The sequence below is a fragment of the Micropterus dolomieu genome, linkage group LG18 (assembly GCF_021292245.1).
Source record: "Micropterus dolomieu isolate WLL.071019.BEF.003 ecotype Adirondacks linkage group LG18, ASM2129224v1, whole genome shotgun sequence".
Taxonomy (NCBI): domain Eukaryota; kingdom Metazoa; phylum Chordata; class Actinopteri; order Centrarchiformes; family Centrarchidae; genus Micropterus; species Micropterus dolomieu.
Genome location: NC_060167.1, coordinates 24,034,854 through 24,062,303, shown reverse-complemented (window position 1 = coordinate 24,062,303; position 27,450 = coordinate 24,034,854). Strand labels below are relative to the sequence as shown.

The following is a 27,450-nucleotide window of genomic DNA, read 5'->3' as shown; positions in this document are numbered from 1 at the left end:
AACAATGTGAGACAGCATTTGACTCTGGTATTTCAGAAACTACTTGACATCATTGTTCCACTTGGCTCCAGACAGAAGAAAACACATTTCAGTATGCCGACCCTTCAAACGAAGCAGCTGTGGTGCAAACTTAACACCAAAATAATCCTCGCCTGAACAAACAGTAACAGTTATTTAAACAAGTTTATTTTTTCTAAACTGTAAATAAACAATATCCATAAAAACGGTTTGAATAAAATCTTGAGTAAGAAAGATGCGACGGCACATTAAATTCTGTAAAATCTGAATTACAACAGGGAACATTTGAATATCACAACTGTATGTACAAAGCTGAGAGCTTCTGTTTGGTGAGTTATTCTGCCAGCCAACCTGAATGACCAATAAACGTGTTGAACAGCCAAAGGTGCAGCTTTAAAATCTCTTCAAGATACTTTAGACCCAAATTTCTAATTCAACAGCAAGAAAATCAACCTACAAGAACATAATTGCAATCTCATGTTCTTTCAGCACCAACTGTTTTACATCAGATGATGATGTGTGCTGTGTGACAACTTGTGCCGAGAGCCGCCACTCACATCTTTCATTCAGCTGCTGCTCAGTCTTCCAAAGCATGACATTTGATATTTGCACTATCCCACAAACTTATTCAATCATATTTAATTCAAAACTACTTGACTATTTGAATTTGAACACCCTAAAGCCAACATACTATGTAAATAGGAAAATTTAATGACTAGAATGTGTCTACCTGACCTGCACTCCGTCAGAGGACCATCACGATCACAACATTTACATCAAAAATGGCAGTTGCACATGAATATGCAAAATAATTATACTGAAAAATATACAGTTAAATGTTCATAACTATGACAACATCTCTCAGGATGACAACTCTCGGGACATCTATCGTCTAGAAAGCTGGTTTTAGGTGTTTAATATCCATTAAGGGGTTCCAACGTATCCTGTAGTGTCCACTTTTTCTGTCCATTCCAGTCGCAGACATGAAGCGAGGCGGGGAGGTCCTTATTGCTCAGATATTGTTGGCATTAAAATGGCCTGATATTCTGCTTGACTCAAAGTCTCAGATGAGGAATTGGCATGGTGACGTCGCGGAAGAACCGATGTACAAGGGCGTTTTTGGCAGATAACCTTTTGTTTGGATCATAATTTAACATTTCCTGCAAGGACAAAAGCAGAAAAGGAGAAATACTGTCAATGTGTCTAGAAAATAGGGCTGCAACTAATTATTTTCATTTGATAAAACCGATGAAACCTTTTAGACTAAGAAAAGAGAAAAACACCTGATTTCCCACAGCTCAAACTGATGTATTCAGAATGCTTGTTTTATTCAACAACAACAGTCCAAAACTTAAATATAATTTTTATACTAACATATACAACAAAGAAAGACTTCAAATTTTGATCTTATTTTCTTACAATGCTATTTCTATACGTACTTGTAGTCTGCATCTGGATCTTTATCAAAAAAGAGTGACAGACTGATTGGACATGAGTGCCTTAATGTGCTTCATATAAGAAAATAGCTTAAATGTTCAAAGCATTCATGGATCCACACTAGGACTTCTCGCTTTTTCCTTCACCTGTTAACCTTGTACCTGTTGCCTTTTCACAAAGTATAACAAAAATCTTTTTGTTTGTTGATCTTGCCGACTGACACACAAACAATCAAAGAGGCAGAGGAAACTAATGCTAAATGAATCTATGAATGAAAGACTAATGTTCTCACCCCAAGCAGCTCTCGTCCATCCTCATCAAGAAGAGGCACCACTTTGGACAATTCCTGCCTGGCCCACTTGGGAAAAGATGGTTTGTAGTCAGGCATCGATGTTACTCCGGGCCACACAGTCTCATCAGGTGTGCCCAAGGTGCGAAAGATCCGGAACAACTGATCGATCTCCGAGTCGCCGGGGAATAAGGCCCTCCTGGTGATCTGAACAGGTGACAGTGTGAAGAGGTCATGTTTGATCTATTGTGCATCACATGCAGGCATTTTTTATTCACAGTGGAGCTTGAAGGTGACCCATTATGCTTTTCTGTATTTTCTGTTATATGTATAATGTTACAATGTCAGATGTTCATGTTAACATGGCCAAAGCTTCAAATAATAAGATAAGAACGTATTTAAAGTGGTCATATTATGCTCATTTTCAGGTTCAAAATCTTATTTAGGGGTTGTACCAGAACAGGTTTACATGGTTTTATTTTCACACCTCATTTTTTGTCATACTGCACATTGCTGCAGCTCCTCTTTTCACCCCGTGTGTTGAACGCTTTGTTTTAGCTATGGAGTGATTCATCTTACCTCAACATGATCTTTATTGGGAATTGCACATGCGCAGTTCCTGGTTAAGGACTACTAGCCAATCAGAAACAGAGAAGGGCGTGTCCTGAGAAGCTTGTAAACATGGCTTTGGTTCAGCTGTATATGTTCCCTTTACCAGCTTAGCAACATGGACTGGAGCAAGAGTTTCAGAGAGGTGAGTTATTAATTTGTAACAAAAGTATCTTTCATCCATAAAGTTTTAACTGAGCTCTGTCTCTACATCACAGTAACAACTTTATGTCCATTGACTTCCTGGAGGGTAGCTAGTGTTTGGAAGGGAGAGAAGAGTGTGTGCTCTAGTTCAGTGTTTTTCCACTGGTGTTTTTGAGGGTGTGTCTGACAAGCCGCTTGCCGAGCATTATGACGCGTGTTTCACTGTGACATCACAGCAAAGTGTAAGTAAAGGCTGGACTAAAAACGAGCTGTTTTCAGGCAGTTCAGAGCAGTGTTTTCTGTGGGAGATGGGAACGCCCTTTGGGGTGGACTTTGGGCTTTTTCACTTTGCAAACCTATTACATGAACAAAAACAGAGATATAACTCAATAAAGGAGAGGGGGAAAAGCCAAAAAGCATAATATGACCTCTTTAAAAAGAAATCCCCAAAATCCCTTTGAGTAAAAACCTCAGATTACACCATGTTTAATAGGTCTCCTTTAATGTAAAAGATGAAACTGAGATCATTACCATTTCAGCAAAGATGCACCCCAGACTCCAGATGTCAACAGCTGTGGAGTAGTATTTACAGCCCAGGAGAATTTCTGGTGCTCTGTACCAAAGTGTTACCACCTGCAAAATATCACAGAAGCGAGTTTGTAATTAGGAAAACACGATTTCTCAGGAAAATGTGAAGCAAAGTAAGAAACCTAAAATAAATCTTCTGAAACATGCAGCCTAAGAATTAAAAGTATGCTGATGTTGATTGTACTAGAGCGCTCAATGCACTCGGCTGCTGGGCATGGTGATGAATATGCACTTTAAATAATATAACTGTTTTTATATTATAACGGTTGACGTGCACGTTACCTCATGTGTGTATGTGCGGACAGGCACCCCGAAGGCTCTTGCCAGGCCAAAGTCAGCGAGCTTGATCTCTCCCTGGGCGTTGATGAGGAGGTTCTGTGGCTTCAGGTCTCGATGAAGAACCCTGTGAGAGTGGCAGAAGGCCAGGCCTTGCAGCAGCTGGAAGAGATAACTCTACAAACACACACAGAAACATATACACAGGTAAGTCAAATCACAACTTCATGAAGTAGACCCCATTTACTCTCGAAGACATGTAAGGCAGTCGAGCTGAGGCTTACCTTAATCAGAGGCTGTGGGATACCAGCGACTGAGGAGGAGTCCATGAACTTTTTTAAATCCTGATGAAGGAACTCAAAAACAAGGTAGAGCTTGTTCTCGGTGTGGATGACATCCCGCAATCTGAAACACGTTAACAGGGATGGATTAATTAAAAACAGACAGAATCTTGCAAGCAGGATTTAGCTTAAATAAGTAAACTTACTTGACAATATTTGGGTGACTGAGTTCTTTGAGAAGTGAGATCTCTCGGATGGCAGTGCTCGGTACTCCCTCTGTTTCCCTGTATAAAAAACATGGTTCATTAACCGGTGATGTTACTGAACTCGCTTACTAATTCCCGGTTATAATAATTGTGCCATTTTAACTTTATTATTATTTACTTCAGCTTGGTTGATGATTTCATAACATTTCTCAGTTTCACTATGGTTTTTAATTTAATTTTATTCTATTCTTTGCATATCTTCCCAGGTCAAAGCATTCACAACAAAAGCAACTTGAGAAACAAAATAAATTGACATCCACTGGAGAAAGATGACCAGAGCTGTACAATCAGTGGCTGCTCTTATAGTGGCACTGCTTTAAGCCCTATAAATATACCACTGCACCATCACTGCCAGTGCAGCCAACAAATCAGCCAGCCAGAGATAAGGGCAGCACTGCTCTTGCTTCCTGTAGTCTGCCACAAAGGTCAGAAAACACTCTGGATAAAAAGAGTCACTGACGCCACCTGCTGAAGCCTGGGAAATTGAGTTTCTTGGCACAGCATAGGAGCAATTGTAAGTAGGTCTACACAAAGTATGCATGCACTTAACCAACAATCAGACCCACATTTAAATCTGCATTATACCAAACCTTTTTTAGCATGGCTTATAATGAAGCAATGTCTAAGTCACCTCTCATTGATGTGGACATGAGCCCTGAGCAGTTAAAACAATGACTTTTAGGAGGCCCCACAGATGATGTCTAGACAGACATAACCATTTCTACATCTCCTTAATCATCCTGTGAGCCCACAGATGTATCTTGACCCTGAACACCAGACCGGTGTAACACCAAAATCTGTGACCAAAACGCAAACGACGATGTTTTCCTAACCATAACCAAGTACTTTTAGTACCTAAACATAACCAAACTGCAGCCTCTTCACATCGTCAACAAAGCCTCTGGCGCTTAACTTCCCATTTGGGTCACAGAATCTGATAGGTCACACCGGGAACAACTCAACGGAACAGCTTTTTTAAAATTATCTTTCATGTTTTGGTGTTGTAAGTTACTACGGTGAACGACTGCATTAAAATGTGAAAATGTAAGTGTTTTCATACACACACACACACACACACACACACACACACACACACACACACACCATAGAGTAGTGTCTCAATGCAGTTACACTTTAAAGGCTGAGAAACACTCTTACTATATTAATATCTGTGCTTTTTTAACGTTACACCAAACACTCCTTAAGTGATGGTAGGAAATTAGCTGTTTTCAATAATCGTGAGGCCAGAATGAGGGGAAAACAGGTTTCATCACATTTAAAGCATAGAAAAAGCAACAGTTGGCTCCATTGTCGTTAGCTTGTCCTCCCGTGGTGCCCAGATGATAACCAACAACACTCATATGTGGACTTAACTTACGTGTCTAGCCTGATCTTCTTGAGAGCAACAGTTTCTCCGGTGACTTTGTTCTTGGCCTTGTAAACCACTCCATACGTCCCCTCTCCGATCTTCTCCACCTTCTGAAACGTATCCATTTCTTTTTTAAGACCAGGAGGTTTGTTGGTTGTTTGGCTAGTTAGTTAGCACCCTCTTTGTGTGAGCTAACAACTGCTCGGCGGCTACAGAAACGTTAACCAGCAGCGCGAGGACCGACATATAATTAACTGCTCCGCTGGCCTGGTTCAGGGTGGTCTGGGTCCACCACAACCTCTCAAGGCACCGGTCCTGTCTCAGGTCAGAGCGAAACAAATACAGACTGAGGGCGCCCTGATAACGATTATACCCGTAAATATGTGGCTTGGCGTGGCGGCTGCTTCTATGAGGAAAACGCTGAACCAACACAGCAGCGTTTCCCGCGTTCACCCGGGAACGTTCGTTTTTGTGTTCAAGACACGCCGACTGTTGTAGCCAGGTGGGGTTTCACAGTTTTTTCACATTGGGTCCTCAAAGGCTCCCTTCTTTTGAAAACGTTGTGTAAGAGACTGGTGCCGACGAGTACACTAAGTGTATCTGAATTTCAGTTCTGGGTTTTAATGTCAGTTGGTGCAAGTGTGTAAATGTGTGTTAAAACGGGATGACAAAGAAACTTTCAACAAACAAGCCGCGCAGGTCACATGGTGAGATGAAAACGATGATTACGTTTTACGTAATCACGGAAGCGGCAACAACAAAAAGTAGCGGTTTCTCTGAGGCTGTGTCCGAAATCACCCACTACTCACTGTGTAGTGAGCTCGCCATTTTGTAGTGCTGTCCGAATGTATAGTGATAATTATTATACTCTATATAGTCCACTCAATGTATCCCAGAATGCATTTTGAAAAGTAGTGTACAACCGATGGTCACTAACCAAGCCATATATACCATCATGCAATGCGCTGATAGGAAAAAATGATTGTCCGACGGCAATGACGTAATTAACGGCGCCGAAATAACGATCGGAGTAGTGTCCGAAAGTGTTGTTTTAATAATGCGAGTGAGCTCCCTATATAGTGCTCTACATACAACTCCCTACATAGGGGGTAGGGAGTAGTGAATGAGAGGGGATTTCGGACACAGCCTGAGTTTTTTGCCCTTTGTATTGAAAGAAAAGAACAAGTAGCCTACACACTCCTTACACTACAAACAAAAGTGCACATTAACAGCAATTTTATGTTAGCAGTGGTGAAAGGTAACTTATACAGTGCTTATGTACAATTTTGAAGTTTCCATTTTCTAATACTTCTACAATTCAGATAATACAAATGATGATGATTATGTATTATAATAGGAAAAGATTAAGGGTGTACCACGCCTTTTGCCCAATGTCTTGGATTGGCTCCAGGCCCCGTGACCCTGTGTGCAGGATGAGCGGTTGATGATGGATGGAAGTTTGAATGCACAACTTATGCTTCTAACAGTATTTTTACAATGTTGTGTTGCTACTTTTATTAAGTAGAAGATATGAGTACTCCCTCCACTAGTGTAGGTTAGTGGGTAGTTACATGTCACAAAAATATGTTAAACAAAACACAAGTCTTTCTGTTTCAAACAGTTTTTGTATATATTAAAAAGGAATGAGTCAATAAAACAATGCATTTTACCTGTCAACACAAAATACAACATAAGAAAAAAAACAATAAAATAGCAACAAGTTTACAAAATGACAAAAAAGGCATTATTCAATTCCGTACATCCTCTGGTCACCCACCTTTACAGCCTGGCAAGTTTTTTTTTTTTTTTAAATACCGTAACTGATATGAATTTTTGAAGAAAACAGAAGTCTTGTGGTCTAGTATGTTGGTTAATGTCAAATAATGTAATAAATATCTGTATTTCTCAGTGTATTGAAGAGGACACAATGAAGGAGAAACAGATCAAGGTACAAGGTAAATGTATTTGTCATAGTAAAACATGGTTATAAAATGATATGCAGTTTTTGCTGCAAAGCAAACAATATATACAAAAATAAACTATTTTTCATGGTGCAGTGCTTAGGATGAATTTAAGAGTCTCACAGTCTTGGGGGGAAAAGCTGCTCTGCAGTCTGGTGATGTGACAGCAGTGTATCTCTTGCCAGACAGCAGCACAGTCAACAGTCTGCTGTCTTTTAGTATCCTATAGGCACCTCACTGATATCACTGATGCTCGGGAGAACAGTACCAATGATCTTCTGAGCAGTTTTAATCACCTGCTGCAGTGCCCTCCGGTCCTGGGCCGTGCATATCCCATGCCAGCTTGTGATGCTTCTATTCAGGATGCTTTCTATTGCTCCTGTGTAAAAGCTGACAAGAACCTGTCACGAAAATTTTGCATTCTAGAGTTTCCTTAAGAAATGCAGCGGCAGAAGATGTGAGGTGACCATGTCAGGTTCTCTGTGATGTTGATTCCCAGGAACTCTAAAACTGTTGGACTGTGTGTCTTTATCTCCTTTTTCCTAAAATCAAATTTTTTATGCTGGTCATCACGTGTGTGACTTCAGCCTGGGGACGGGCTCTGCTTTATATAATTTTTAAGGCATTCGAAATTAAATGTGGACCGATGTTATATTCTATGTCCTTCCATTACCTTTTAACACTACTTTTAGGCAGTTCCACAATATGATTATTCCCTGCTTTGTTAATATTATATTTTTTAATTTTATAATGGCAAATGATTTGATTTTGGCTTGCTATGAAGAAAATTACTAAAAGTTGTATTCTAATTATTAAATAAATCCTGGAATATTCCTGGAGCACAACTAATAGTAAAATTCTATTGCCAATGACCCTGTCTGAAATACAACATTAATATGTTTCAAAAAATCGCAGGATACTACACAGTTGAAATTGATGAGAAAAGCTAATGGTTGACTATTTGTGGTATGTTAAGTCAGGTGCTCTGTGGGAAGGATTTGTTTCCTCCTGAACTCACAATAGCACATGAGGGATCACATGAAGTGCAGCCTGAGCAGTCTCTCAGACATGAGATAACATCCCCTGAAAACCACTTATCCCTGTGGTAACAAATCTCATAATGACTACTATTATGAATTCATCTACTTTTTTTGAATTTCATCACCTTTTGTAACTTTTAATTTTACCCTTTATTTGCTGAGGAAATAAAAGGAAGCTATTGATTTGCCGTGCGCACTCTCATCTTGTGATGCCAATTCATACATAGCTCCAAGGTCAAGAACAAGCATGACTTGAGTTTTGATCACAGTTCTCCCCTCTACTCTCTCCCTCCTAAACCAGACTTAACGTACAACTTTTTCATTTACACTATGCAGAAAGGATCCACTGATTTTCCAATTATGCAGAATATTATCCTGCTTCAGGCCTGTATTTTACTTTGACTTCATTTGAATAATTTACATTCGCATTATCCATCTTTTCTCCGTTTTAGGTTGCTGTACGGTCTTCATTGGAGATGCTGCATCAACAAAACATTGTTAGCTCAGGTGAGAATAGAAAGTTTAATAGAAAGTTTAATAACAATGTCAAAACAGTTATTGGAAAGGACAACAATAGTTAAGAAAACAGTACTCATATCTGTTCTTACAGTTGAACAGAGGGGGCGGTGCCAGTTTGCAGACTCCCAATGATGTCAGAGGTGAGAAGAAACTTTATGGTAATTCAGGTCTGAGGCTTTCTTAAAGAGACTGAGGAGACGTTCATTAAGTCTGTCTGGGAGTTGTGTTGGGGTTCAGGACTGCTGGGTGAGGATCAGGGTTCAGAGAGAAGAGACACACAACCAAATCCAGGATGACGACTCTGACACTGGTGCTGCTGGTTTTGGCTTTTACATCTGCCACTGCGACAAGTGAGTACATCTGAAATGACAACAACCTTTAGTTAGCTTTTATGTGGTTTTATGTTTGTTTCAGTTGTTAACGGATAAATGTTCTACTTTCTAAGACTAAATATATAGTTTTATATGTAATTATCAGTCCTGCAATCAAAAAAGTGAAATCATTTTTCAAAGAACGTTTTATTCCACCAGAAAACAACTTTTTTTTGTCGGTTTTGTCTCATTGCAACTACATTGAGCTGCGTTTTCTATCTCATTTTATGCAAACGTCGAAGCAAGAGAAACTGCAAAGGGATAAAGTAGAAATACTCTTGGAACAATTCTTCTCTTTAGTTTCAAAAAAACAAAGTTGAAACACTGAGGATGGGTCTAAATATTTTGTTAAGATGGCACCTTTGTGTGTTATATTAGACTTTTATACCAACACAGTTTAGCAACAGATTACATGCCAATTTTACACACACACATACATAGACACACACTCCACTAGTTGAGAAAAAAACGAGTGAGCCAGTAGTCTGAGACGCCTCATTCCTTTCACTGGGATTACTGATGGTGCTACTCAGCTGACAGTCACATGAAAAGGATTGAGGGGGATTGCAGGTCGTGTGACTCCCACCACCAAGAACCCTGACACATCTTAACCCTCCTCAACGCCAAAAAACATGGACCTGCTCTCATTCACATAAGCATCTCTATCATTGTGTTCAAAACCTGCTTGATTATTATGGAGAAGTTGTCCCCTTTTTAAAAAGCAACTCTACTGAAATATGTATATATAATCTGGCACAAACAAATGTGTATATATATAAATCAAAATGTTTTTCAAATGTAGCTTTACTGGAAAGTCTTATCGATTGTGTTTGTTATTGATGACACTTGGGAGAATAACATGAGTTGCATGATGTGGCTTCTTTTCCGGAAGAGTTTGTAATGCTATCTTTTCCAGAGCCGAGAAGTAAGTTCACAAGTTACCGCTCATGGAACTCACGGATGTATCCGGTGTGGAAAGATGGAGACCGGAGATTTAGGAACTGTTGGTTTGGTAAGGCTCAATCTTTCATTATTTCTTAAATCAGAAATGTTATTAAAAAAAGCATCTCTGCCGCTTAAAGGGACAGTAAGTGATTGTAATCCAATACACCTTTTGTTAAAGTCAGACAATATTTTCTGTTCTGTGTGCTCTGAAAAAAAATCCACCTTGGCCCTGATAAATGGGATACAAAGAAAATGGTGTGACCCTTGCCCATAACATTGTTTCAGCCAAATAGCAACAGGTGGCGTTAGACAGCACAGGAGTGATACGGGGGCAGTGGGAGAGAGAGTTCTATACACTGGCACATTTGAAAGTGGTATTCTCCATGCACTGCGAAGAAGGAGAGATGGTCTAGAAACAGACAAAGAGGAAAAAGTCTAAAGAGTATAATCAGAGAATAAACTTTTATGACTAGGTAAAGGCAAAGGTGTTTCAATGCTGGAGAAAACTCAGAGATTTGAAATATGGGGTGCACAGGGAGGACTGAAGGGAGGGGTGTCTTTGTTTGGCAGATGAGTTCAAATATCAACAATCCTTCTGCAGAATCACTTACTTTCCCTTTAATCTAAATATATTAAATAGTGTGTAATCTTCTTTCCAGGTGGTGAAGTAACTTTTGATCTGAAAAATGATGCACCCACTCTGACTGGAGCAAGAGCAACCTTCTCTATTAATCTTAATTTCCCACCAAACCAGACAGTGCTCTCTGATGGGCAGGTGGTCTGGGCGCAAAACTGCACAATCAAAGGTAAGACAATCTTTCCAGAAACAGCAAGTAACTCTGCGGAGGGCAGGTACTGCAGGTTACTACGTAGCCTATTGTGCTCAAAAGCAGTAACAAGCAGTTATGAACAGGTAGCTGATCAGTTTATATCAGATGTGACGATAACATGATGTTTATCTCCTGAATGAACTTTTTGACATGGTGTTTCCTAAAGAAATAAACAACTTACAGACACTTTGTTTTTGTTTCTAGAATTTCCATATAAAGAAACTGGTAAAAATAAAATTCTGTTAATTACCAGTTAACTGACAATGTTTTATAATCAATAAACCAACGATTTTTTTTCTAAAATTAAACACTGATAGGACAAAAGACAACTTATTCTTATTTTATTTCACCTGTGTTGCCTCATATTGATCTAAAATGCCATGTATCTGTTGTTAATGATGTTGGATCTATGGTTGTTTTCTTTTTCAGGACAACAGTATCAGGAGGGTCAGGCTGTGTATCCTGACCAGGACACCGAGCAGACCGGTGTTTTCCCTGACGGCACACCGTTCCCCATCAGTCAGAACAGGAAACCCCACTACGTGTTTGTGTGGAAGACATGGGGTAAATATATTTAATTTAATAGTAATTAGTCTGCAAAAACAGGCCGCTCAGTAGCTGTAATTAATTCTGTAGTAGTAAAATTGTGCTTTTTAGTAAAAACCTTTTCTATGCTAAATGATAAGTGAATGCTAAGATGATCTGCTGTTACATTCTATTAGCCATTTGCCATGAAAAAAATCGTCATCACTTTTACATCTGAAGACCTTCTTGAATTGTGCCGTTAACTCACGAAAATTATCTTTTTGTTAACTTGAATAATTAGTATTATGTGGATTAAATTAGTGGTGCCATGTAAGAAGTTTCATTGGCACAATAGCTTCACTTTACCATTTTTAGTTTTAGTTCATCAGGCATACCGGTTTTGGTGAACAAGTCATGAAGGCTAACATTATTCAAATGAACATGCTGTTGTTACGATAGCTGATCACCTAACCAGCTGCCCCAGACCACAGGAGCAGTTAACCAAAACCAAACAAATATATTGATTCACTGTGTTACAGCCACCGTTTTTGCCGCTAGTAAATGTTACTTCAAAGCGCGGGGTACGTCCAGTCGGCTCGGAGGCATTGCGAGGCTACCCAGCTGACCAATCACAGAGGTTACGGTCCGCATCAACTCGACGTGTAGTTACATTTTTGAGGAGGTGCACGTCAGGCGACAGCGTAGTCTCTGCGTAGCCCCGTAGCCAACGGCGTCACCTACGCAGAAGTATAAATTGCACTTTAGCCCCAGACCAAGGCAGATGTTGGCCTCAGGATTAAGGCAAGGATTATACTTTCCTCGCCTACGAGTCCACGAGGGTCCACTAGGGTCCGCGTTACGAAAAAGAACATTGTCAGAAGGGGTATGCGAAGAGTCTGTGTGGACGTCCGCATGCCTCCTGTTTTTTGTGACTAGCGCTACCAGGGCACCAACCAATCTACTGCGCATGTGTGAAACATGTCCGCCAAGCTGACTGCAGAAAGAAGTATAAACAGAAGTAGTCTGCGTCTGCGGGGTCCGCAGTTGTCCGTGTCCGCTCCAGAGTATATCTGAGGCTTAAGGGAGCTGTTGGCCCCAGGATAAAGGAGCTGTTGCCTGCAAGATAGGGTAGCTATTGGCCCCAGGATAAAGGAGCTGTTGGCCCCAGGATAAGGGAGTTTTCATACTGGCAGATTCTAAAGCTCCATAGCAGGCTTAGCCCCGAGTTTTCAGGGTTATTGCCACACTGTGGGCGTGTCTGCTCTGCTCTGTTTAGTTAGTTTCAGTCACTTTTGTTATTTTTAGTCTTTTTTTTATCTGTCATTTCGTCTGTGTTTTGTGTTTCAGTCCTGTCTGTTGTCTTGTGTCTAGTTTACACTGTGTTTTGAATGTTTTCTCTGTTTCTGGGTTTTGGTTCTTGATTCTAAGATTTGGGTTTTGCATCCACTTTTTAGTTCTGTTCTGTTGAGTTTAGTTCACTGTGAGTTTGGTATCTGTTATTTAGTCTGGGTTATTATTCACCTTGTTATTATCTGTCAGCTAGTGTTTAGTGGTGTTTGGTATTTTCCTTATTTCCATTCTGTTCCTTGTTGAGTGTTGTCCTGTTTCCTGGTTAGATCCGTCTCTGTTCCCTACCCCGGTCTGTGTAACAGTTGGTCCATGTTTTCTGTTTTGGAGTTTTGTTCCTTGTCTTGTGTTCTCTGTTTAGCCTTGTTTATTTCATTGTTCATTCGCAGGTTCCGTTTAGCTCACTTTGTATCTGTCTGTCATATATCTTAGATTTAGCTCTGCATTTTGGTTCTGTGTTTAGTGTCCAGTAATCTAGGTTATGTCTGTTCCCCCAGTTATCACTAGGTCTGCCTTCTGTTCATTCCCTGTCCAGTCATTGTAGCGTGTATACGCTCTGTCTCATGTCGTAGTGTCTTGTCGTGTTTAGCCTGCCTTGCTCGTCGTGTCTCCCTGTTTCCCAGCTTTCTGGATTATTTTCCCTTCTTGGATTTTTCTGTTGGATCACATAGTTTGTTTGAACTTGTTATTATTTTGGATTACCTGGAATCAGTCACTCATTGTAAGTGTGCTCGTTTTTGTTTGTTAATAATCCTTTTGAACTGTACCTGCTCTGCTCAGTGTCCTGCATGTGGGTCCACCAACCTTTCAACCACACACATCCTGACAGTTATCCTCTGAAAATTGACTAAACACAGGGCTAGAAGGTTCCAGTGTAAAAAGGGGCTAAAGTAAACCGAAAGTAAGCATAAAAAAACATTAGTCTTGTGTCTTGGGCTTTGGTTAACTTTTGATTAACAATATATGTGTGAATGACAAGGGGCCAAGTCATAGTCAACTCTTAGCCCAGGCCTAAGAATGTGAAAAACCCTCACCAGTAAATGTCACAATGTTTGAAGACATTCTTTGTTGTACTTTATCACCATTACTATAGTATCTCATGTATTAAGTGACACCTGGAGTGTTTCCAAAATGTTTGAACACCTTAAATAATCACAATGTTGCTCTATTCAAGGGCGTTACTGGCAGGTGGCAGATGGACCATCCTCCTCCCTCTCTGTCGGTACAGACAACATCCCTCTGGGCTCCTACAACATGGAGGTTGTCATTTATCACTGCCGTGGACAAGACAAGTTCATCCCTCTCGGCTATGCCTCCACAGTCTTCAGCATCACAGGTGACCTACCAAACAATTTCTAACCTAACTTGAGGAAAAGGATTCTACAATGTTTGTATTTGTTTAAAAGCATTCATCGTAACAGATCTACAACTTTTGCTCCATCATCAGACCAGATTCCCTTCACCATATCACTCACCCAAATCAATGATGTCAACCAGGAAGACCAGAACTTCATCCAGAACCGAGCCATTACTTTTAGCATTAAGCTCCATGATCCCAGCCAGTATCTCAACAGCGCTGACATCAGCTTCAGCTGGGACTTTGGTGACAGTTCTGATACTCTGATCTCCAGAGACCTCACTGTCACACACACATACCTCACAGTTGGGACCTTCAAACCTCAGGTGGTTCTCATGGCAAGCATCCCCAACGGCTGTGGAAACCCCACTGCTGGTGAGATTTTAAACTAATCTTTTTTATCTTTTTATACATATTTATTTTCCTATAAGATGTCTGGACTAAGTTTTGCTCAGTTGTTTTAAACTTTTTTCAGTTGTCCCCATTGATGCATCTGCTGTACCAGCTGTTGTTGTGATGGCCTCCACCCTTGCAGCTGTCCCAGCAGCACCAGCCGAGGGAGGAGATGCAATTGCTCTGGATGTTGCTGCTTCTGACGCCACTCTGCTTGCTGCTTCTGTGCAGTCAGCTGAAGCAGCCACAAACCCAGAAGATGGAGAAGCAGTTGTTGATGCAGACACAGAGGCAGTAGAGGTTGCCTCAGTAGCACCTGCAGGAATCGATGCAGCTGTTGTTCCAGCGGAACAAGATCCCACCAGCGCTGTTGCCTCTGCTGCCCCTCTTGCAGAGGGAGAAGAAGCAACAGTTGAGGTCGCTGATGCTGTCACTGCTGACCCTGCTGCAGATGCAGATGTTGCTGCCGAGGACACAGCAGGTGAGGTGGCCGCTGCTGCCTCTCTCACACCTGTAGCTGAAGAGCCAGCAGATGCTGTTACAGCTGCTGCAGATGAAACAGCAGTGGTTACAGATGTAGCTGAAGAAAATGTGGCTGTGATTGACGCTTCTGCTTCAGTCGCCCCTGTAGCACAGGAAGAAGAAGGAGCTGTTGAGGTTGCTGACCCTGTCACTGTTGCTCCTGTAGCAGAAGCAGCTGTAGAGCAAGAAGTTGACGTTGTGGCTGCTGATACTGTTGATGCTGATGTTGATGCGGCTGCTGCTGCTGCTGCTGATGTTGATGCTGCTGTTGCTGCTGTTGATAATGCTGCCATAGAGGTTGTCCAAGTTGTAACAGAAGCCCCTGTTGATAATGTCATAGCCCCTGCTGCCACTGAGACAACAACTGTAGAAGAAGCAGCACCAGCTGATGCTGCAGTACAGGCAACTGAAAATGAGGTTGCAGCTACTGCAGCTCCTGCAGGTGAGTACCTACTGTAAACTAAAACAAGTATACACAGAATAAACATATCAAGCGTGTGTAACAAAAGTATTCTAACGAAATGTTTCTTATTTTTCCAATGCAACCAGCGGGCGATGAAGTAGCTGTTCCAGCCGAAAGTGAAGTTCAAGCAGAGGTGGAAGCAGATCCAGCACAGGTTGCCCTTGTTCTGGCTAAAAGACAAGCTCCAGAGCTGACGGCTGACTGCATGATCTACCGTTATGGTTCCCTCGCCACCACTGTAGATGTTGTCCGTAAGTCAACATAGTTTGTTTTTTTTATTTATGGCAGTTTAAATCTAAACAGATAATATTATTCTTTAATAGAAACAGTATTATTTAATAGTGTGACAATCTTCTTTTCTGTCTCTTTTAACCCTGCAGAGGGTATTGAAAGTGTAGAGATTGTTGAGGTGTCCAACGTTGTATCAGTGGCAACTGAGTTGGATCAGAATGCTGTGGACATCACCATCTCCTGTCAGGGAAGGTGAGCAGTTACATTCATCAATTACACAAGCTAACTGAAAGTTTAGTAGAGTTGTTGCCATATTTGTTAAATTTGATCAGTCTAGAATTACACAACTCAAACATATCATCCTCATTCATGTTGCGAAGATGCTATAAGATTGCACTGCAACCATCTGACAAATCAAAACTGTCTAAAAGCCAAAACTGCTGGTTTAAAACCATTGTTGATCTGTTAAGAACCAGGTTTTATTGATTCCTTCAATATTCAACCTACTGACACAAACTCAGATTCAGAAAACCAAGATAGAAAAACTGTGGCAACTGTTAATTGATTTCACCTATTCACAAAACAAATCTCATCTCTGGTGTCACAAAATGGATTATAACTTCATGCTAACATGTCTAATCAATTCAGTTCAATTCAATTTGATATAGCGCAAGTTCACAACAAAACAAAAAACTGACGTGAAAACAACAAACTTGTTGCACTTTTCATACAGAGCAGGTCTAGGCCGTACTCTTTGTAATATTATATTACAGAGACCAAACAATTCTCATCATGAGCAAGCAGTTGGTGACAGAGGCAAGGAAAAACTCCCTTTTAAGAAGCAGAAACCTCGAGCAGAACCATGGCTCAGGGTAGGTGGCCATCTGCCTCAACCGGTTGGGGGTGAAGGAGAGAGAGAGAGCGAGAGAGGGGTGAGGGGTGGTGGTGGTGGGTGGCAGCCAATACAAAAGTAGGAAAGTAGGAACACCTTGTGGCGGTTTTGGGAGGGAGGCAACAGGGGCCAGTGCCCCTGTAACACAGACCTTGGACCCCCCTATGGCCCCCTCTGACCATTATAGTCTACTATATAGTAATTTATCTTCCTTGGCACCATATGGCGTTGATGCGAAGTCGGAACAAATGTGTCTCAACTACTGAATTGAGAATGTCTAAACAAAACAAGCATATAGTTTCCCTCATAAAGCAAACACTTATTTCGCGATAGTCTGACGATGTTATAACAGACCGCGGAGTTGATCAATTAGTCATCCATGTTACTGTTTGGAAGCTAGATCTACACAGACTGTCACCTTTTTCAAGTAAGCTGCTCCTACAAATATCTACGCCATCGATACTGTAAAATCAAGATCACTGTAATCAGTTTAACACATTGCTCGCTTCAACGTCAATCTACTTGACTCGAAATGTACATTAAACTGAACAGCATTATAGACAATATTTTTTCCTTGTAATCCATGTTTCCATTGCATGGATATCCTTTGGATATTGCTGGAAATTGTTCTCAGTCCCCCTCCTTAATTTTAATTTATTTAATTTTGTGTATTCTTCATCATGACTAATAATAGGGGTGAATATGGAGAAGTTTCTATTTTCCTTGCAAAAGTTATAGTGGGATACATATTATTTCAGACTGTATGTGATGTTTTCAACCTGCCATAAAACAGATCCCCCCTTTATAATACAGAGATGATGGCCTACTATCAAGTATTTACTTTTGTGTATACTTTACATCAGGACTAACAACAGGGGTGAATATGGAGACGTTTGTTTTTTCCTAGCAAAAGTAATAGTGGGATACAAAATACAAACTGGGATCCAGAGAATGTGTAGTACACTAGAGTTAACACTGATCATTAAGCCTTACAAAGACGTGTTGCATCAAAGAATATACTGCAAGTTGAGCTAAAGTTAACAGGAATGGTTTTTTTTTTGAGTAATGTAATTTAATAAAAATATAACTAAGTTACTGAATAGATCCTGTTATAACTGTTATAATAACTGTAAGTTACTGAAACATACTAAAACATTACATTATACACTAAACAAGACATTCTGAAAACTTGAACGTTGCCTTTGTCTCTTTTGTCCCGGATTTAATGTGCCCCTCTGACAAAACAACTGGCCCAAGCCTGGCCCCCTCAATAAAATTGGTCTAGAACCGCCACTGGGAACACCTGCATGGTAATGGTCTCCAAATGGAAATAAAGTGGCTCCAACTCAATGCATAGAGCACACAGAGAGGATCATGATGTTCACTTACTGTTCAGCTTAAGTGTATTGATTTGTTTTGACGTTCTTTATAACTAATAGAGATTTTCTTCTAGTTAGCCTACGCTGAAACTGTGCTGTCTAATGTCTTGTTATGTATAGCACAAAAAACATGATTATGAAAATGGCATATCCATTTAGGATTGTTCTTCTTGTTGCTATGTATCTGCATCTTCACTATCCTTCCTTCAGTCTGCCAAGTGAGGTCTGCACAATCATTTCTGATGCTGACTGTATCACACCAGTGGAAACCATCTGTAATGCAGCCACACCCTCTCCAGACTGTGAAATGATCCTTCGTCAGGTTTTCAATGACTCTGGAGTATTTTGCATCAACGTATCCTTGACCAATGATGTCAGTCTTGCTGTGGCAAGTGCCAGAGTCAATGTAGCAGTAGGTGGGTGGAAGAGATTTATTTATAGCCACTAAAATATTTTATCTATAGATGATCCTCTCATTTGTATAATGTGCTTCAATTTCAGCCTCTGGTGGTTCCCCAGCTGGAACTGCAGCCACAGTTGTGGGTGTTATGGTTCTCGCCTGTGTTGTCTGTTGTATTGGTTTAATGTACAGGTGAGTACCTGCTTGATCAATCTAATTTATTTAGGGTCTAATGAAAAGTAAAAAAATAAAACTACTTAACTACCAAGTTAACAACACCAATTTCAATGACCTTTCTCACATTGGATTTGAATCTCACAGGTGATAACATTAATGATGGCTGTGTTAGAAGCAATGCCAGTAAGCCAGCATGTACAATATCAAATCATATTTTCAAGTGACCAGTAAAACCGAATCATCATCAGCAAATCATTTACATATTCAGTAATATGAAGAGAAGGGGGGCAGGGATCCCTGTGGAACGCCCAAACAGACAGCTTCCTGTTCAGAGTCTGTACAATAGTGTTTTGAGCTCACAACAGCATGCTAACATGTTAACAATGACAGGGTAATAGTTACCATGTTCACCATCTTAGTTTAGCGTGTTAGCATTACTAACAAGCACTGAACTGAATTACTGTCTTGTTCTACTCTTGCACGTATTTGCTCAAAAACCAAAGTATTAGACAAAATGAAATTTTGACCTTATGATGGCGCTAGATGAGAAATTAAGTGATCATTTAAGTGATTACATAACATCCTCTGGGGGGCCTGAATGTGGGTATCAAATTTCATGGGAATCCACGCAATAATTGTTGAGAAAAGCCATTAAAACCACAAGTTTCAACTTTATGGTGGTGCTAGAGGAAAGATCAGGGGATCACAAAAGCCAGTAGCATCCATTCTCTGGGCACCATGAATGTCTGTACAGAAGTACAAATGCATGTTGAGATGTTTCAATCTGGAGGATGGATTGACAACAGACATAATGTAACTCAGATTTTTCCTGCAAAAATCATGTTAAAATAAAGATAAAATCGGGAAGCAAAAACAACCATCTCACACAATAAAATTAACACTGATTAAATTACAAGAAGCAACACAAAAAGCAAGCAAGCAAACAAGCAATATCCAGGTGGAAGCAAAGAGCATGAGCTACAATGTAAGTTGCAGCCATGAATGTGAATAGTGTAATGCTAGAACATTAGACATAAAAATAAACATAATTAAAATAGACACATGAATCATACATGTCAGTTAAAAACATTAGAAAAGTTAGAATACAAACAGATAAATAAAATACCACACAGAATGACCACACAGGATAAGCGGTTGACGATGAGTGAGTGAATTAAGACCAGCAACCTACCAGTAAAAATGAATAATGAATGAATATGAAAAATGAATAATATACAACTACACTAATTAGTTATTAAGACCAATAGTTGACTAATAAAAATAATAAGACACTTGAGTTATAACCAATGTAATAAGTAAGATTAAAATAAGATAAATATTTGAGTATCAAAACTAAAATATTAGTTAAGACTGACAAACAAGACTACTGAAAGACGTAGCTCAGAAGGAATGTATTGAGTTTGGTTAAAAAAGACAATAACGTTGGGGCACACCTAACATGATTAAATAGGAATTTCCAGCGGCTTGGAGCATAAAAGGTAAGGGCAGTTTCACCACTCTTCATGGAGAAATAAGAGATGGAGAAATAATTAAACAGCCTGTTCCAGATGGCCCAGTGGTATCTAGCTGGTTCATAGCTCACAATCATATCAACAAGAAGCAACTATTTTCCATAGGCATGCACCAGTCCACCAGCTGGGAATCGGAACGGGCCGGTTTTCAGCTTAATCGGCCATGACCGGTGACCAATGCAGAGCAGCGTTAAATGTTCGATTTTCTGCCAGTCACATTAATCGTTACACACGTCCTGCACTGCACGGTGTTTTACGTCATGCGCACAGTGGCACAGACAGTAACTGGTTATTGGCACAGCCATATATATATGTGTGTGTGTGTGTACATACACTCACTAAAACATGTCGTAGGAGTGGAAGTTCTTCACCATGAGTGAAGAAGACACAAGGCTCGCAATTTACACCTACAGAGACCCTACTGTGTATTAGACTATGTTAGAAGACACAGGCACTGTGTATTTTTTACCATCATGGAGCAGGTAGAGCAACAGTAAACACAGCTGCTGGTGCCAATGTCATTCAGAACCACGTGGTCTTGATTGGTAATTAACAAAATAAAATAATATAAAATAATGGAAACAGAATTGCGGGTAAAAATACAAAACGGGAGTTAACTTTTCTAAAAGTCAACAGAGCAGACAGATACTGGGAGAGAGAGGTGCATGTGTGTCTGAAGGGAAAAGCGAGGTGAGCAGATTACTGTAGTGTGAGTAAACACTAAAGTAATTTTGATAATTAAGTAGAATTCAAATGCTGAGATAAGAAACATAAAACATAGGTTACTAGAAATAGGGTAATGTAGTCTTTCAAAATTTTTTATAAATAATACAAATACATCCCCCACCATTACAGTTACATAGTCTTTCTGTAGGAAACACTGAGTATAGCCTACGGCAGTTTATTTTCAGTTAGATTTTATTCGTACTAAACGCTCTGTCCAGCAGCCTAAACTGGAGCGCTTTTTATTTTGAGATGTCTGAGTGAGAGAAGGTCCTGTAACCTTAAGTTATTTAATAGTCAGTGTTTTATAATGAACATACAGTTCATTATAAACTGACACAGTCAGAAAGGCCAGTGCTAATGGGGATCCTAATAAAATGTAAAATGTAAAAAAATGTTACAAAAATGTTTGTGTATGCTTTCAATTATAGTTCGGAATCAGCCAAAATTGGATTCGGCCGGTCAGACTTAAAAAATTGGTAATCAGAATCGGCCAGGAAAAATGTAATTGGTGCATCTCTAATCTTCCATCTTGTTTACAGTTCTCATTCCTTGTTTCCTTTTTTCATTTTGTTTGTTGTTGAGAGGCTTTTTGCCTTTATTTCATGCCATATAAACTGTTTAACTGGGGAAAACCACATATTCAATTTAACTTTGTCACAACTTTTAGTGGGATCTCCTAAACCTTTTCACCTGTTTTATATTTCTAAACAGACGGTCCAAGCAGTACCAACCACTAAGAGAAGACAACAATGGAGGCAGCTCGGCGGTAACATCAATGCCTTTGTTGTTGTGGAACTTGTTGAGCCGACAGTCACCAGGAGAGAGTCGTCCACTGCTTCAGGGGAGGACTGTGTGAATATCATTATTGGCTCATGCACACAACATCTATAACATTAGCTAAAATATTAGCCTTATACACACACAATACTCTAACTGTAGTAATATTGTAACTCCCAGTTAATGTATTAAACCACAACTAATGAAATGAACCAGCCCCATGTACAACATGTACAGAAATAGAAAGGAGTGTGTAATAAAAGAATGTAATAAAAACATTGAAACATTTGTAGAGGAAAGTTATATTTGTTTTGACTTACAGTATTTTTTAGTAATTGGCAATGGCCATAATGTTTAATCTCTGATTTAATCAATACACTCGTACAAAACGTTATATTTTGTGTATGTATACATATATTTATACACAGCATTTTTTCATCATTCTATTATTGTCTTTTTGGTTGTTAAAGCTTCTAATCAGTCATTTCAAAACACTGGCTGACTACTACAAATGACTACGTGTAATAACAAAGCAACTTGAGAGACAAAATAACTGGACATCTATTGGAGAAAGATGAAAAAGCAATCAGTAGCCTCTCTTATAGTGGCACTGCTCTAAGTCCGAAAAATATGCCACTGCACCATCACTGTCAGTGCAGCTAACAAATCAGTCAGCCAAATATAAGCACAGCACTGCTTTTGCTTCCTGTGGTTTGCCACAAAGGACAGAAAACACTCTGGATAAAAAGAGTCACTGATGCCACCTGCTGAAGCTCAAGAAATTAAGTTTCTTAGCACAGCATGGCAACATATGAATATTCCCCCCAAAATAAACAACTTAAGTTATCTTATTACGCTTTTCATATAGAGCAGGTTTAGACCGTATTGTCTTTGTAATATTATAATATCAGTATAATAGGAGGAAAGAAAACACACAGTAGCACAGTGCACATAGTTCCACATAGCGATTTAAAATATTCGTGATGGTAATGGTAGTCTTATTATTATCATTATTATTACTATTCACTGACATTTGTATTATTACAAATGTCAGTGAATAGTAATAATAATGATAATAATAAGACTATAATATTAATTGTAGCAGTGGGTGTTGAGTAGAAACATAAGGGCAGTAGGTGGCTTGCAACCACAAATCCAGACTTCACAGCAGAAACACCTGCAGAAAGCGTCAAAAGGAGAGAGACAAGGGACGAGAAAGCACACAACTACGGGAGAGGAAAGAAGTCGAGTTAGTAACATGTATTAATGGGATACAAATGAAGATGGAGAAGAGGAGAGGGAAGAGAGGAGCTCAGTGCATCATGGGAAGTCTCCCAGCAGTCTAGGCCTATAGCAGCATTGGGGTCAAGTACCATTACTTAAGATTTGTCTGAGTTTAACATAAGCAAATTCCAGGTCATCCAGGTTTTTATGTGCTTGAAGTTTAGCTAACTGATTGGTTTCATCTGGCTTGACCAATATAATTGGGTATCATCTGTATAACGATGAAAGTTTATGAAGTGTTTCCTGATAATATTGGCTAAAGGAAGCATATATGAATTAGATTGATCCAAGCACAAAAACTTGTAGAACTCCGTTTTTCACTCAGGTGTGCATGGGTGATTCATTGTTAACATGTACAAATTGAGAGTGATCTGATAAATGGGACTTTTACCGGCTTAGAGTGGCTTAAATGTTCCAGTCTCTTTAATAGAATGTGATGGTCAAACAAGATAATCTAACAAGACAAGTGCTTTGACTAATACAAGTAGACGGTAATTTGTAATTTTCACAAGTGCTGTCTATCATGTAGAGCCCTGCGCGGGACTGTTTCCTTGATCCCGCTTCCGCTGATTTTGTTCCCATTACTGCCTGCTCCCGCAACATGTGTATCCACTCCCGCCCGCACCCGCAAACATTGTGACATGCAGAGTGAAAAAAAGGACACAAATGTTTATGCAAACGTTCAGAATAACCGACATAAATCATTGCATTCATTTTTGTCAGTAACAACTGAGAAGTTTTCCAAATTTTAGACTTGGCTTGCTTTGGTATTGTATTGTATAAGCCCACTTTAATCTTCTTTTCAACTTCGTTTGTTGACTCCATCTTACAGTTTTTTTTTTTTAACAATTGCTAACAAGCATTTTTCAATAATGAGTTCACTTTTTCAAAACTCTTCACACTGTTAGCACAACAGAAGTCTATGTGGACCAAACTGAGACCGACTCTTGCCTTGCTGTAATACAAAAAGCATTGATTTAACACAAAAGACATTGAATGACCTCAGATTTCAAAATTCAAGAATTCTTTTCTCACTCAAGGTCAACCACCAGAAAAACCATGTATATCCACAGCCAACTTTGCAAATGCTTACATAGTCTTTTCAAAAACTGCTTTCAAATGGACAGTGACTTGCCAAATTACCCCTTTGAAATACATTCATCCTTAAAAAGATGGTTATGGAGACAAGTAGTGATATAGTATTAACTGAAATTATTAGGGCTACTGTGGTAACCAGGTAATCAACCATGGGCTATCACTGAAAGAGACTAGTCTCAGAGAGCAGCTAAATGTGGCCCACTCAACGGTGGCATCAATTCTCAGAATCTTCCAGTGAACCAACAGGTAAAATGTGTATTCTGAAAAGGCATAATTGGATACAGTCCCCTCCAAAAGTATTGGAACGGTAATCAAATTCCTTTGTTTTTGTTGTTCACTGAAGACATTTGGGTTTAAGAACAAAAGATGAGTATGAGACAAGAGTTCAGAATTTCAGCTCTCATTTCGTGGTATTCACATCTAGATGTGTTAAACAACTCAGGACATACCACCCTTTCTTTGAACCCACCCATTTTTGAAGTGAGCAAAACTATTGGAACATGTGACTGACAGATGTTTCTTGTTGCCCAGGTGTTGCCTTTTAGGTTGATTGTCCAAACATTAAGTAGCTCTGCATGACTAGTCTAAGTTTTCATCCTTGGTTCAAACCTATAAAGACTGTATTTCCTATTAAAGAGGATAAACCAACATGAAGACCAGAGAGCTGTCTATGGGAGAAAAGCAAGCCATTGTCAAGCTGAGAAAAGAAGGACAATCGACCAGAGCCATTGGACAAACATTGTGCGTAGCAAGTACAACAATTTGGAATGTCCTGAAAAAGAGAGAAACTACTGGTGTACTGAGCAACAGACATCGAACAGGTCGACCAAGGAAAACAACAGTAGTTGATGACAGAAATATCGTGAAAGCTGTGAAGAAAACACCCAGATCTGTAAGTGACATCAGCAGTGACCTCCACAGTGCAGGGGTGAAGGTATCACAATCCACTGTTCGAAGAAGACTCAGAGAGCAGAAATATAGAGGCCACACCACAAGATGCAAACCACTCATCAGCAGCAAGAATCGGAAGGCCAGATTGAAATTTGCAAAGAAGTACAGAGATGAGCCGCAAAAGTTCTGTAACACAATCTTATGGACTGATGAGACCAAGATTAATCTCTACCAAAGTGATGGAAAGGCCAAAGTGTGGAGAAAGAAAGGAACTGCTTATGATCCGAAGCATGCAAGCTCATCTGTGAAGCATGGTGGAGGTAATGTTATGGCTTGGGTGTGCATGGCTGCTTCTGCAACAGGCTCATTAATATTTATTGATGATGTAACTGATGATGGTAGCAGCAGAATGAATTCAGAAGTGTACAGAAACATTTTGTATGCTAATTTACGGTGAAATGCATTGAAACTAATTGGGAGGAAGTTTATCATGCAGTAGGACAATGACCCAAAGCACACTGCCAACAAAACAAAGGACTTCATCAGGGGAAAAAAGTGCAAGGTTTTAGGCCACATCCACACTACTGCTTTTTCGAATTAAAACAGAGACCTTTTGCTACGTTTGCACCTCCCGTCCAGACTACAACAGCGAAAACGAAGACCTTAAACGGAGAAGTTTGGAAACGCTGCCGTTTTGCGTTTCAAATCTCCGGAGGGCGTTTTAGTGAGAACGGGCCAAAACGGAGGACTTTAGAAACGATGACGCAGCCGCTCAGGCACGGCTCTCTGATTGGGTCTTACAAGTCATGCAAAGCAGAAACACGATGCTACTAAACGGGTTTTTAACATGGTATTTTTATTAAAATATTCTGTACCGTGCAAATAACACTTATCTGCCTACACTTGCCTACTGTGCATGTCGGCATTTACTATGCAACGACTCCCAGTCTGTTTTCCGCCGCCACAGTCCCGTGTTACATTCAGTAACAGTCCCAGCTCGTTATTGGTGCATGCAAAAAACCCCTGCTCTGATTCTTCATCTGTATTTATTTATTCTTTCGCTAAATCTTCTGTAACTACGGAATAGACCATCTGCTTCATGTTTACACTGGCATGCGCATGCCCAGTGTACCTGAATGGCCAATAGATGTGTGTTTTCAGTCATTTTAAAGTAGACGGAGATCAACTCCAAAACGCAGCTAAAACGCTGGTGTGGACGGAGATCAGATTCATTTTAATTCTCTGTTTGTAAACTAAAATGGAGTAGTGTGGATGGGGCCTTAGACTGGCCAAGTCAATCACCTGACCTTAACCCAATAGAGCATGCATTTCACCTCCTTAAGAGGAGACTGAAGGGAGAAACACCCCGAAACACACAAAAACTGAAAGAAGCTGCGGTAAAAGCCTGGAATAGCATCACAAACGAAGAATGCAACAGTTTGGTGATGTCGATGGGTCGCAGGCTTGAGGCAGTTATTGCAAGCAAGGGTTATGCCACCAAATATTAAATGTTATTTACTTTAAGATTCTTTGTTCCATTACTTTTTCTCACCTAAGAATGCTGTGGTCTAATACAAACAGTGATATGTCCTAAGTTGTTTAACACATCTAGATGTGAATACCAGGAAGTAAAAGCTGAAATTCTGAACTCTTGTCTTATACTCATCTTTTGAAATTAAACCCAAATGTCTTCAGTAAACAACAAAAACTAAGGAATTTGCCTTACTTCCAATACTTCCAATACTTCCAATACTTCCAATAATCCAATACTTTTGGAGGGGACTGTATTACCAATGCATTCTCAATGCGTCATAACTGACGTTTTTAGACGTGAGAAAGCATAAGGATTTTACGCTAAAGGTATCCTTCAGCGTCTGTATGAAACACTCCCGTTTGCTACGTTGCAGCAACTCAAGGGAGGTTAACCCTACCTGTCACGGCCGATGTACGCAGCGTTTTTGCAATATGCAATCAACAGAGTGCAAAGGATGCAGGAGAAAATTATTATTGCCATTAATGTTATTATTATGTCGGAGGTGGATGTGATACACAGGTGCACATACACATACAAGCATTCATGTACACAGTGTGATGAGTGCAAAGAATGCTGGAATAAATAAGTTTTATGTGCAGGTGTTATGTACATAAGGCATGGATTTGGTATACAGTATATATATATACAATATGACAATATGAACAGTATGAACAGCTTTGAAATGAAGAATGATGAATAAATAAAGAAATGGTAAGTGGTTCCCAGTAAACTGGAATTATTGCACAGGAATAGTTCCTGACACTGTGAGTCAGCTGTTCATCAGAGTGATGGCTTGTGGGAGGAAACTGTTCCTGAGTCTGTTGGTTTTGGCGTACAGTGCTCTGTAGCGCCTACCGGAGGGGAGAAGCTGGAACAGGTTGCGTCCGGGGTGAGATGGATTTGCAGTGATGTTTCCTGCCCGTTTCCTGACTCTGGAAATATATAAGTCCTGAATGGAGGGCAGGATGGTGCCGATTAT

At 39.9% G+C, this 27,450-nt stretch overlaps 2 protein-coding genes and 1 long non-coding RNA gene across 14 annotated transcripts in view; 1 reads left to right on the top strand and 2 right to left on the bottom strand.

The window, feature by feature from the left end:
• Positions 1-164: 164 nt before the first annotated feature.
• cdk2 (cyclin-dependent kinase 2) lies at positions 165-5,930 on the bottom strand. The gene is made up of 7 exons (XM_046029485.1): positions 5,287-5,930; positions 3,849-3,926; positions 3,646-3,766; positions 3,368-3,538; positions 3,029-3,130; positions 1,748-1,951; positions 165-1,178 (listed from the first exon to the last, which is right to left on the bottom strand). Exons 1-7 carry the CDS (start codon positions 5,400-5,402, stop codon positions 1,074-1,076), a joined length of 897 nt encoding a protein of 298 aa, XP_045885441.1. The 5' UTR covers positions 5,403-5,930; the 3' UTR covers positions 165-1,073.
• LOC123956922 (melanocyte protein PMEL-like) lies at positions 3,410-21,952 on the top strand. Of its 12 annotated transcripts, none has more exons than XM_046029470.1 (16): positions 3,524-3,568; positions 4,115-4,422; positions 7,187-7,232; positions 8,731-8,785; positions 8,889-9,147; positions 10,085-10,180; positions 10,773-10,919; positions 11,373-11,507; positions 13,990-14,151; positions 14,263-14,547; positions 14,648-15,529; positions 15,637-15,801; positions 15,931-16,033; positions 18,263-18,468; positions 18,554-18,644; positions 21,599-21,952. In XM_046029470.1, exons 5-16 carry the CDS (start codon positions 9,090-9,092, stop codon positions 21,741-21,743), a joined length of 2,475 nt encoding a protein of 824 aa, XP_045885426.1. In that variant the 5' UTR covers positions 3,524-3,568; positions 4,115-4,422; positions 7,187-7,232; positions 8,731-8,785; positions 8,889-9,089; the 3' UTR covers positions 21,744-21,952. The 12 variants fall into 12 exon arrangements, with proteins under 12 accessions (XP_045885427.1, XP_045885426.1, XP_045885428.1 ...); XM_046029478.1 differs by lacking the exons at positions 3,524-3,568; positions 4,115-4,422 and adding an exon at positions 5,292-5,779 and having other exon boundaries at positions 7,187-7,225; positions 8,889-8,937; positions 9,035-9,147; XM_046029477.1 differs by lacking the exons at positions 3,524-3,568; positions 4,115-4,422 and adding an exon at positions 5,292-5,779 and having other exon boundaries at positions 8,889-8,937; positions 9,035-9,147.
• The window catches only part of LOC123956926, a 24,621-nt gene continuing 6,061 nt past the window's right edge, over positions 8,891-27,450 (bottom strand). The window contains exon 3 of the long non-coding RNA XR_006821675.1: positions 8,891-9,157. This is a non-coding gene — a long non-coding RNA (uncharacterized LOC123956926). The remainder of the gene's footprint in view (positions 9,158-27,450) is intronic.